Source organism: Bombina bombina, chromosome 1, assembly GCF_027579735.1.
Source record: "Bombina bombina isolate aBomBom1 chromosome 1, aBomBom1.pri, whole genome shotgun sequence".
NCBI classification, from domain to species: domain Eukaryota; kingdom Metazoa; phylum Chordata; class Amphibia; order Anura; family Bombinatoridae; genus Bombina; species Bombina bombina.
In genome coordinates this window covers 1,547,210,879-1,547,223,187 of record NC_069499.1, presented here as the reverse complement: position 1 = coordinate 1,547,223,187, position 12,309 = coordinate 1,547,210,879, and the positions used below count along the sequence as shown (strand labels likewise).

The 12,309-nt window shown below is 41.3% G+C and overlaps 1 protein-coding gene and 1 non-coding gene across 2 annotated transcripts in view; both read right to left on the bottom strand.

Annotated features, from left to right (window-relative positions):
* Positions 1 to 12,309, bottom strand: part of CDR2L (cerebellar degeneration related protein 2 like) — a 62,255-nt gene that overhangs the window by 37,396 nt on the left and 12,550 nt on the right. Inside the window, exon 5 of the mRNA XM_053708880.1 lies at positions 11,274 to 11,544. Coding sequence (XP_053564855.1) covers positions 11,274 to 11,544 — 271 coding nt within the window. The remainder of the gene's footprint in view (positions 1 to 11,273; positions 11,545 to 12,309) is intronic.
* Positions 10,411 to 10,526, bottom strand: LOC128646331 (U5 spliceosomal RNA). Its single transcript, XR_008400276.1, has one exon. It is a non-coding gene; the product is annotated as a U5 spliceosomal RNA (small nuclear RNA).

Here is a 12,309-nt window from a genome sequence, read left to right as displayed (position 1 = left end):
AGGGTTAGAGATACGAGGTACCAGACGAAAAGGACGATTAGAAGCTTTCCGATTTCTCTCTCTTTCTTGTTGGCGTTCGCGGTATCTGGAATCGAGACAAATACAAAGATTTATCAGAGCCTCTAGAGATTCTGGGATTTCACGATAGACCAACTCATCTTTGAGACGTTCAGAGAGTCCTTTGCGAAAAGCTGCTCTAAGAGCTCCCTGATTCCAGGTAGTCTCAGAAGCTAGAGTGCGAAATTCAATAGCATATTGAGATACAGGTTGACCACCTTGTCGTAAGTCTAGAAGAGAAGCTTCAGCAGCGGCAGACCTCCCTGGCTTATCGAAGACATTTGAAAAGACAGAGAGAAATGTATCCACATCCTGGAGTATTGGATCATTCTTTTCAAGCAAAGGTGATACCCAGGCTAAGGCTCTACCTTTCATTAAGGATATAAGGAAAGTGATTCTAGAGGAGGGAGTTGCAAAGAGAACTGGACTATTCCGAAAATGAAGGCGACACTGATTCAAAAAACCCCTACAATCCTCAGGATTCCCATCATATTTGTCCGGAAGAGGTATCCTGGGACTGAGCTGAGCTTGTGTCTGATTGGTAGGATTCGTAGGGGGAGAGGGATCCAAAGGAATAGGATTAGGAGGTATAGGAGCAGCCATATTCTGAAGTAAAATAGTTATCTGATCCAACTTTGCGTCCAAGGATTGTAAGTGGGTAGCATGAGATCCCAATAACTGTCCCTGGTGGGTCACGGCCATGGATAATTCAGTGGGGTCCATTTTTATGGCCCGTTTGTAATGTCAGCCGTAAAGGACCAGCTCAGGATTCAACCCAACTGCTAGCGTGAAAAGTAAAAAACACACGCTAGCACACTGAGAAATATCCTGGACGTGACCCACTCAGGATTGAAGAAAGCAAATGTCCTTTTAAGAAGATAAATAAACTAAGAGAAATTCCTTTAGCAAGTAATAAAGCAAATGTCCCTTTAAGCAGGTTAGTAAATAAACAAGGATTCCTTTTAGCAGGTTTGGATAAGCAAGTGTCCCTTTAAGCAGGTTTAGTAAACAAACTGAGATTCCTTTTGGCAGGTTTGGATAAAGTAAATGTCCCTTTAAGCAGGTTAGTAAATAAACAAAGATTCCTTTTAGCAGGTTTGGATAAAGCAAATGTCCCTTTAAGCAGGTTAGTAAATAAACAAAGATTCCTTTTAGCAGGTTTGGATAAAGCAAATGTCCCTTTAAGCAGGTTAGTAAATAAACAAAGATTCCTTTTAGCAGGTTTGGATAAAGCAAATGTCCCTTTAAGCAGGTTTAGTAAACAAACTGAGGTTCCTTTTTGCAGGTTTGGATAAAGTAAATGTCCCTTTAAGCAGGTTAGCAAACAAACAGAGATTCCTTTTATCAGGTTTGAATAAAGCAAATGTTCCTTTAAGCAGGTTAATGAACAAACAGTAATATCCTCCTCTTATTAGATTTGAATAAAGCAAATGTCCCTTTATGATGATTATCAAACAAACAGATATTCCCTTTAGCAGATAAAGCAAATGTCCTTGTATGCAGGTAGTAAACAAACATAAAATCCTTATTAGCAGGTTTAGGCAAACTGGCAGAGAATATTCAGGCAAGGATTCAGGCAAGGAGAAAAAAGAATTACTCACTTACAGGTCCGGTCCGGGAGATAGAAAAGAGAAAACAAACGGGCGCAAATTCAGATCTCCCGCCGAGATTTGAAGGCAGGGAGACTCTGACGTCAGGAGGAGAGCCAGATACCGCGTCACGTTGCTAGGCAACGTGACGTGATACAGAGGGGATCTGTGAGCCGCGGCGACACGGCAATGAGCAGATCCAATTCATGACACATACTACACACTGGTTGCTTTTTACCTGAGAAAAGCAAAGTAAAAGCTGTTTATATTTAAAATGAAACTAATACAACAGTATCAGTTCTGTATTTCAGTCTAATGTTCACTGGCTGATACTTCCAAGCAAAGCTCACTGGTTGTTCACCCAATGGACATTAGCAAGACATTTAAATCATAGAATAAGCTTTAATAAAAAGTACAGATAAAGATAAAGTACAGATAAAGATAAAGCACAGTACAGATAAAGATAAAGTACAGTACAGATAAAGTACAGTACAGAAAAACACAATTTATACTTACCTGATAAATTTATTTCTCTTGTGGTGTATCCAGTCCACGGATCATCCATTACTTGTGGGATATTCTCATTCCCAACAGGAAGTTGCAAGAGGAAACCCACAGCAGAGCTGTAATATAGCTCCTCCCCTAACTGTCATAGCCAGTCATTCGACCGAAAACAAGCCTAGAAAGGAGGAACCATAGGGTGCAGTGGTTACTGTAGTTTAAATTTAAAAATTACCTGCCTTAAAATGACAGGGCGGGCCATGGACTGGATACACCACAAGAGAAATAAATTTATCAGGTAAGTATAAATTGTGTTTTCTCTTGTAAGGTGTATCCAGTCCACTGATCATCCATTACTTGTGGGATACCAATACCAAAGCTAAAGTACACGGATGAAGGGAGGGACAAGGCAGGAACTTAAATGGAAGGAAACACTGCCTGTAAAACCCTTTCTCCCAAATATAGCCTCTGAAGAAGCAAAAGTATCAAATTTGCAAAATTTTGAAAGTGTATGAAGCGAAGACCAAGTCGCCGCCTTGCAAATCTGTTCAAAAGAAGCCTCATTTTTAAAGGCCCAAGTGAAAGCCACAGCTCTAGTGGAATGAGCTGTAATCCTTTCAGGAGGCTGCTGTCCAGCAGTCTCATAGGCTAAGCGGATTAAGCTTCCTAGCCAAAAAGAAGGAGAGGTTACCGAAGCCTTTTGACCTCTCCTCTGTCCAGAGTAGACAACAAACCAAGCAGATGTTTGACGAAAATCTTTAGTAGCTTGTAAGTAAAACTTTAAAGCACGGACCACGTCCAAATTGTGTAACACAAGGATGGAACAACAATCTCTTGATTGATATTCTTGTTAGATACCACCTTAGGTAAGAACCCAGATTTGGTACGCAGGACTACCTTATCCGTATGAAAAATCAGATAAGGAGAATCACATTGTAAGGCAGATAACTCGGAGCCGAGGAAATAGCTACCAAAAAAAAAAGGACTTTCCAAGATAAAAGTTTGATATCTATTGAATGAAGAGGTTCAAACAGAACTTCTTGAAGAACCTTAAGAACCAAGTTTAAGCTCCATGGTGGAGCAACCGGTTTAAACACAGGCTTCTAACTAAAACCTGACAAAAAGCCTGAACGTCTGGAACATCTACCAGACGCTTAACTAGCTGACAATCCTTTTTCCAAACCTTCTTGGAGAAAAGATAATATCCTAGGAATCCTGACCTTACTCCATGAGTAACCCTTGGATTCACACCAATAAAGATATCCACGCCATACCTTATGGTACATTTTCCTGGTGACAGGCTTTCGTGCCTGTATTAAGGTATCAATAACTGACTCAGATAAGCCACGCTTTGATAAAATCAAGCTTTCAATCTCTAGGCAGTCAGCCGCAGAGAAATTAGATTTGGATGGTTGGAAGGACCCTGAAGTAGAAGGTCCTGTCTCAGAAGCAGAGACCATGGTGGAAAGGATGACATGTCTACTAGATCTGCATACCAGGTCCTGCGTGGCCACGCAGGTGCTATCAGAATCACTGATGCTCTCTCCTGCTTGATCTTGGCAATCAGTCGAGGGAGCAGAGGAAACGGTGGAAACACAGAAGCCAGGTTGAAAGACCAGGGCGCTGCTAGAGCATCTATCAGTATCGCCTTGGGATCCCTGGACCTGGATCCGTAACACGGAAGCTTGGCGTTCTGGTGAGACGCCATGAGATCCAGTTCTGGTTTGCCCCAACGATGAAATAGTTGTGCAAATACCTCCGGATGGAGTTCTCACTCTCCCGGATGAAAAGTCTGACGACTTAGAAAATCCCCCTCCCAGTGCTCTACACCTGGGATATGGATAGCTGATAGGTGGCAAGAGTGAATCTCTGCCCAGCGAATTATTTTTGAAACTTCTAACATCTCTAGGGAACTTCTTGTTCCCCCTTGATGGTTGATGTAAGCTACAGTCGTGATGTTGTCCGACTGAAATCTGATGTTCCTCAGAGTTGCTAACTGAGGCCAAGCCTGAAGAGCCTTGAATATCGCTCTTAGTTCCAGAATATTTATTGGAAGGAGAGACTCCTTCTGAGTCCACGATCCCTGAGCCTTCAGGGAGTTCCAGACTGCACCCCAACCTAGAAGGCTGGCATTTGTTGCTACAATTGTCCAATCTGGCCTGCGAAAGGTCATACCTTTGGACAGATGGACCCGAGATAGCTACCAGGGAAAAGAATCCCTGGTCTCTTGGTCCAGATTCAGTTGAGGGGACAAATCTGTGTAATACCCGCTCCACTGACTGAGCATGCATAGTTGCAGCGGTCTGAGATGTAAGCGTGCAGACGGCACTATGTCCATTGCCGCTACCATTAAGCCGATTACTTCCATACAGTGAGCCACCGAAGGGCGCGGAATGGAAAGAAGAACCCGGTAGGAATTTAGAAGCTTTGATAACCCGGACTCCGTCAGGTGAATTTTCATTTCTACAGAATCTATCAGAGTCCCTAGAAAGGAAACTCTTGTGAGTGGGGATAGAGAACACTTTTCCTCGTTCACTTTCCACCCATGCAACCTCAAAATGCCAGTACTACGTCCGTATGAGACTTGGCAATTTGGAAGTTTGACGCCTGTATCAGGATGTCGTCTAAATAAGGGGCTACTACTATGCCCCGCGGCCTTAGGACCGCCATAAGCGACCCTAGAACATTTGTAAAGATTCTTGGGGCTGTAGCTAATCCAAAGGGAAGAGCTACAACTGGTAATGCCTGTCTTGAAAGGCAAACCTGAGAAACCGATGATGATCTTTGTGTATCGGAATGTGAAGATAAGCATCCTTTAGATCCACTGTAGTCATATATTGACCCTCCTGGATCAGTGGTAGGATGTTACGAATAGTTTCCATCTTGAACGACGGAACTTTGAGGAATTTGTTTAAGATCTTTAGATCCAAAATTGGTCTGAAGGTTCCCTCATTTTTGGGAACCACAAACAGATTTGAGTAAAAACCCTGTTCCTGTTCACTCCCATAACTAGGAGGTCTCGTACACAGTGTAAGAATGCCTCTCTCTTTATCTGGTAAGCAGATAATTGTGAAAGGTGAAATCTCCTTTTGGGGGGGAAGCTTTGAAGTCCAGAAGATATCCCTGGGATATAATTTCCAACGCACAGGGATCCTGAAAATCTCTTGACCACGCCTGGGCGAAGAGTGAAAGTCTGCCCCCTACTAGATCCGTTACCGGATAGGGGGCCGTTCCTTCATGCTGTCTTAGAGGCAGCAGCAGGCTTTTTTGACCTGCTTACCTTTTTTCCAGGTCTGGTTTGGTCTCCAGACCGTCTTGAATTGAGCAAAAGTTCCCTCTTGTTTATTATTAGAGGTAGTTGATGCCGCACCTGCCTTGAAGTTTTGAAAGGCACGGAAATTAGACTGTTTGGCCCTAGATTTGGACCTGTCCTGAGGAAGGGCATGACCTTTTCCTCCAGTGATATCAGCAATAATCTCCTTCAAACCAGGCCGAATAGGGTCTGCCCCTTGAAGGGAATGTTAAGTTGCTTAGATTTTGAAGTCACGTCAGCTGACCATGATTTAAGCCATAGCGCTCTGCGCGCCTGTATAGCAAAACCAGAATTCTTAGCCGTTAGTTTAGTCAAATGAACAATGGCATCAGAAAGAAAAGAATTGGCTAGCTTAAGTGCTCTAAATTTACCAAGTATGTCATCCAATGGAGTCGCTACCTGTAAAGCCTCTTCCAGAGACTCAAACCAGTATGCCGCAGCAGCAGTGACAGGGGCAATGCATGCAAGGGGCTTTAGAATAAAACCTTGTTGAATAAATATTTTCTTAAGGTAACCTTCTAATTTTTTATCCATTGGATCTAAAAAGCACAACTGTCCTCAACAGGGATAGTAGTACGCTTTGCTAGAGTAGAAACTGCTCCCTCCACTTTAGGGACTGTCTACCATAAGTCCAGTGTGGTGGCGTCTATTGGAAAAAAAATTCTAAAAATAGGAGGGGAAGAGAACGGCACACCTGGTCTATCCCATTCCTTATTAATAATTTTTGTAAGCCTTTAAGGTATTGGAACAACATAAGTACACACCGGCACTGCAAGTATTTATCCAGTCTACACAATTTCCCTGGCACTGCAATGGAATCACAGTCATTCAGAGCAGCTAAAACCTCCCTAAACAACACGCGGAGGTGTTCAAGCTTAAATTTAAATGTAGAAATATTAGAAAAAGGTATCTTCCTGAGTCATTAACATCACCCACTGACTGAAGCTTTCTTTCCTCAGCTTCTGCATATTGTGAGGCAGTATCAGACATGGTTCTTAAAGCGTCAGTATGCTCTGCATTTTGTCTTATCCCAGAGCTATCTCGCTTACCTCTAAGTTCAGGTAGTCTGGCTAATACCGCTGACAGTATATTATCCATGACTGCCGCCATGTCTTGTAAAGTAAACGCTATGGGCGCCCTAGATGTACTTGGCGCCATTTGAGCGTGAGTCCCTCAAGCGGGAGTCAAAGGGTCTGATACGTGGGGAAAGTTAGTCGGCATAACTTCCCCCTCGTCAGATTCCTCTGGTGATAACATTTTTTAATCTTTATTGCCTAAAATGAAATCAGTACATTTGGTACACATTCTAAGAGGGGGTTCCACCATGGCTTTTAAACATAATGAACAAGGAGTTTCTTCTATGTCAGACATGTTTATACAGACTAGCAATGAGACTAGCAAGCTTGGAAAACACTTTAAATCAAGTTAACAAGCAAATATAAAAAACGGTACTGTGCCTTTAAGAGAAACAAATTTTGTCCGAATTTGAAAAACAGTGAAAAAATGCAGTAAATCAAACGAAATTTTTACACTGTATGTAATAGACTAGCAGAGCATTGCACCCACTTGCAAATGGATGATTAACCCCTTAGTGCAAAAAACGGATCAAAAAAACGAAATAGACGTTTTTTAACAGTCACAACCAACTGCCACAGCAAGCTGTAGCCCTACCTTCCCCAATAAACGACTTTGGAAAGCCTTTGGGCCCTTTAGAGATGTCCTATAGCATACAGGGGACTCCTGAGGGAAGCTGGATGTCACAGTTTGTAATTTTAACTGCACAAAAAAAAAACGTTAAAATAGGCCCCTCCCACTCATAGTAACACAGTGGAAAGCCTCAGGAAGCTGTTTCTAGGCAAAATTTAAGCCAGCCATGTGGAAAAAACTAGGCCCCAATAAAGTTTTATCACCAAAGCATATATAAAAACGATTAAACATGCCAGCAAACGTTTTATATTGCAATATCATAAGGGTATTACCCCTGAGAGTAAGCATGATACCAGTCGTTATTAAATCACTGTATTCAGGCTTAACTTAGCAGCATTTTCTAGTGTTTTCCATCTCTAGAAAAAATTATAACTGCACATACCTGATAGCAGAATAAACTGCACGCCATTCTCTCGCTGAAGTTTTATCTCATCTGTGTAATCCCCTCAGACATATGTGAGAACAGCAATGGATCTTAGTTACAAACTGCTAAGATCATAGAAACCTCAGGCAGATTCGTCTTCTATTTACTGCCTGAGGAAAAATAGCACAACTCCGGTACTATTTAAAAATAACAAACTTTTGATTGAAGAAAATAAACTAGCTATATTTAACCACTCTCTCCTACAACGTCCTTGCTTGTTGAGAGTTGCAAGAGAATGACTGGCTATGACAGTTAGGGGAGGAGCTATATTACAGCTCTACTGTGGGTTTCCTCTTGCAACTTCCTGTTGGGAATGAGAATATCCCACAAGTAATGGATGATCCGTGGACTGGATACACCTTACAAGAGAAAACAGTGTTTGTATGAAGTACCCAACTGATACTGCAGTATTTAAATATACATTGAAAACATTTACAGCACTATTTAACATGTTAAAATGCTGCCCCCTCTTAAGGATACTAGAAATATCTAAGTACAGTCTCTTTGTTATCCTTATAAAATTGCCAATTAAAAAAGAACAGTAATGCCATTGCTTTCTTTCATAGCATCGGACACTACATAACCATGGAATTGTGTTGACAGGTGTCTCGCGGCTACAAGAGGTTGCAGTGCACACGGACAACTGAAATCACAGGGTTCACTGTGCTGCACTTAATGGGACAGTCTACTCCTGTTATTGTTTAAAAAGATAGATAATCCCTTTATTACCCATTCCTCAGTTTTGCATAACAAACACGGTTATATTAATATACTTATTACCTCTGTGATTACCTTGTATCTAAGCCTCTGCAGACTGTCCCCTTATCTAGGGCTTTTTACAAACTTGAATTTTAGCCAATTAGTGCTGACTCATAAATAACTCCACGTGCATGAGCACAATTTTATCTATATGACACACATGAACTAGCACTTTCTGGCTGTAAAAAAAATCTAAAAATACACTGAGATAAAGGCGGCCTGCAGGGACTTAGAAACAGGCAGAAATGTAGAGCTTTAAAAGGTTATAAAGTATATTAATATAACAATGTTGATTGTGCAAAGCTGGGGAATGGGTAGTAAAGGGATTATCTATCTTTTTAAACAATAACAATTTTGGAGTAGACTGTCCCTTTAAGCAGAAGGTCTACTTTAGTGTATGTTGAAATGAAAACACATATAGATAAGGAAGTGATCTCATGCTGTACAGCTGTGTTGCTTTTATATCTCCCCTCCCAAAAAACAAACAGTCAAAATTTTCAGCGGTGAACAGAATGGAAAAGGACCAGTAAACACAGTAGATTTGCATAATCAACAAATGCAAGATAACAAGACAATGCAATAGCATTTACTCTGAATTTCAAATAAGTAGTAGATTATTTTCTAACACATTTCAAAATTATGTATATTTCCACTCCCCCTGTACCATGTGATAGCAATCAGCCAATCACAAATGCATATACGTATAGTCTGAGTTCTTGCACATGCTCAGTAGGAACTGGTGACTCAAAAAAGTGTAAATATAAAAGACTGTGCACATTTTGTTAATGGAAGTAAATGGGAAAGTTGTTTAAAATGACTGCTTTATCTGAATCATGAAAGTTTAATTTTGACTTAAAGGGACAGTAAACCTAAAATATAATGTTATATAATTCTGCACATAGTGCAGAATTATATAACATTAACATAGAATTTGACAGTAGATAAGAACCAAAAAGGCCCATCAAGTCTACCCGTATTACATGTTACTTTTTCCTTAGGATAGCCTTATGCATGTCCCAGGCATTTTTAAATTCCTTTACAGTCTTTGTGTTTACCACCTCAAATGGAAGTTCATTCCATGAATCCACCACCCTTTCTGTAAAAAAATGCTTCCTTTATATTAGTGTTATCGTTCTAAAATCTTATTTCCCCTTTGAATTTTTTAAAAATATTTCAGTTTTTCAGACCCGCTCTCTGCGCGGGTCTGTTTTTATTACACAGCGCATCGGGCCAGCTGTATAGTCACAGCCCGGCCCGACCGCGCCATTATACTCAGTGCAGCTCGCTCCTGCTGTCAGACAGAGCAGGAGCGAGCTGCACTTAGTGTTATGGCACAAGCACTGATCCTCCCAAAATGCACACAGGCATATGGTTTCTAACTTGCATACACAAGCCTGTTCTGCTATCTTTGTGCACATACACGCACTCTCTATGTGCATATACGCATGCGCTCTACATGCACACACACACTCTCTACATGCGCACACCACACACACTCTCTATGTGCATATACGCATGCGCTCTACATGCACACACACACGCTCTACATGCGCACACCACACACACACTCTCTATGGCACACACATGCTCTCTACATGCGCACACCACACACACACACTCTCTATGGCACACACATGCTCTCTACGTGCACACACACGCTCTACATGCGCACACCACACATGCTCTCTACATGCTCACACCACACACACTCTCTACATGCGCACACATGCTCTCTACGTGCACACACACGCTCTCTACGTGCACACACACGCTCTCTACGTGCGCACACCACACATGCTCACATACACACTCTCTACATGCTCACACCACACACACACACACACACACTCTACATGCGCGCACACACACACTCTCTACATGCGCACACCACACACACACTCTCTATGGCACACACATGCTCTCTACGTGCACACAAATTATTCCTACTAACATATTACATACTGTATTCAGTTGTACTTCAATTCACAGCCCTACCTGTGCAATACACAGGCCTCTCTATATAAGTGTCTGCTTACATATACAACTCACTTTTTTTTTTTAGCTTTGCATGCGGCAGAGCCTCAAAAAATTGAAGAAAACTCATGGTTGTTCCTCTCCACGGAAATCTTTAGTAAAAGGCAAAAGATTTATTTGATCTGAAGAGAAACCTGAGTATATATACAACTCACTTTATCCTCATAGACAGCTCTGTCTACACTAAGTGCCCAGAGTTTCCGTATAGACTTTCACTTGGTGTAATTTGGGAGCGTGCTTTGGCACCAAGTGCTCCGTGGAGCTAAGTGGAATTCTTTACATATATTTGTATTTGATACCGTGTTTAGTTTATTCCTTGTTATATTAGCAAGAAACGTAACAGCATGTTGATAATGTACTTGCTACAGTGATATATTGTGTATAGGAATATCCATATGCAATTGGCAGCATTGAAAGTGCACAAGTGATGTCAATACACTTTAATTAAACAAGCATTTAACCAGAGCTGTGGTGCAACTTGTGTCATTCTTTAAGCATGGAATTAAGTAACCAATACTTCTTTTCTCTTTAAAATGTTCATATAAAAAACAACAACTCTGCAATACACTTTCTTTGTTTATTTTGTCCCCTTTTCCTGTAATTCCATTCTGAAATTGTGAGCTTTTCAGTTCCTATTAAATGGAATTGCAGAACACTGTTATAAATAGGTCACTAGAGTTGGCAGCCAATGGCTGTGTGGAATAGCCATTGGCTCCACACTTCTAGTGACCTATTTATAACTGTCCCTAATTGGTCACAACAGAGAAGGTAACAAATACATCTGCATGTTATTCTAAGACAAATCTTTTCTTTGAATGCATCATTTAATCTAGAATGTATTTAGTGTTAAATGTCCCTTTAACTTGCGCAATAGTTACTCCGTGCTCACCTGTTTCATCTGCTGTAGTTCCTGCAGTTCAGCCTCCAGCTCGCGGATACGCATCCGGCAGTTTTCCATCTCACAAGCTCTTTGCTCTAGCTCAGAGTACTCCTGCACGACAGCCTGGTACGCACGCTCGGCTCTTTCTTTCCTCTGGCGCTCCTCAGCTACCTGAGCACGCAAGGACGTCACGGCTCCCTGCAGGCGCTCATTCTCCCGCTGCAATGGCTTCTGGGACAGATCTATGCAGGAGCTGTGCATGTGCAGTGTGTCCTCATACCTGTGGGCAAAGAGTTTAAGTGGTTAATGGTAGTTTGGGACAGTATTTATGGAGATATTTATCTATCATTCAAGACTTCTGTGCACTAAAATATCCCAAACAGATTATTGTGACGGGATATTTTATAGCTCCATAGCAGTTTGCTTAAAGGGATATTGTACACTTTTTCTTTGCATAAATGTTTTGTAGATGATCCATTTATATAGCCCATCTGGGAGTGTTTTTCTAACAACAATGTATATTTTTGCTTACATTTAAATAACATTGTGCTGATTTTCAGACTCCTAACCAAGCCCCAAAGTTTCAGATGTATACAGATGTCTGTAGATTCCTGGGGCTCCTGTTTGTGTAATCTGTCTTTTCATATGTGGGGGAGTGTCGGCTTTTTTTGTTTACCCAGCCCCTTTTACTCGGTGTCCCAGCCTAACCTCATCAACAGTGCTAAACCGGGAGCGTCTAAGTACGTTTTTAAATCGGTGCATATATGTTTCTTTATAGTAGTGTCTATTACATGCAGTTAGATAAATATTGATATATACTGTCCCTATAAGATTCCTTTAGGGCTGGTATATACATGTTTTGATGTGTATAAATTTCAGACTTAACCTCCTTTAACAGGAACAAAATCCACTTCTGCGTTGCACCAGATACTCAATTTAAAGCTCATCTGCAAGGTGGTAATTAATAAGAGTCCATTCAAGTGAGTAGGAAGTCATTATTGCTATACATCAGGGGCTAGTTCAAGGCCTGTTTTGTTTAAAGGGA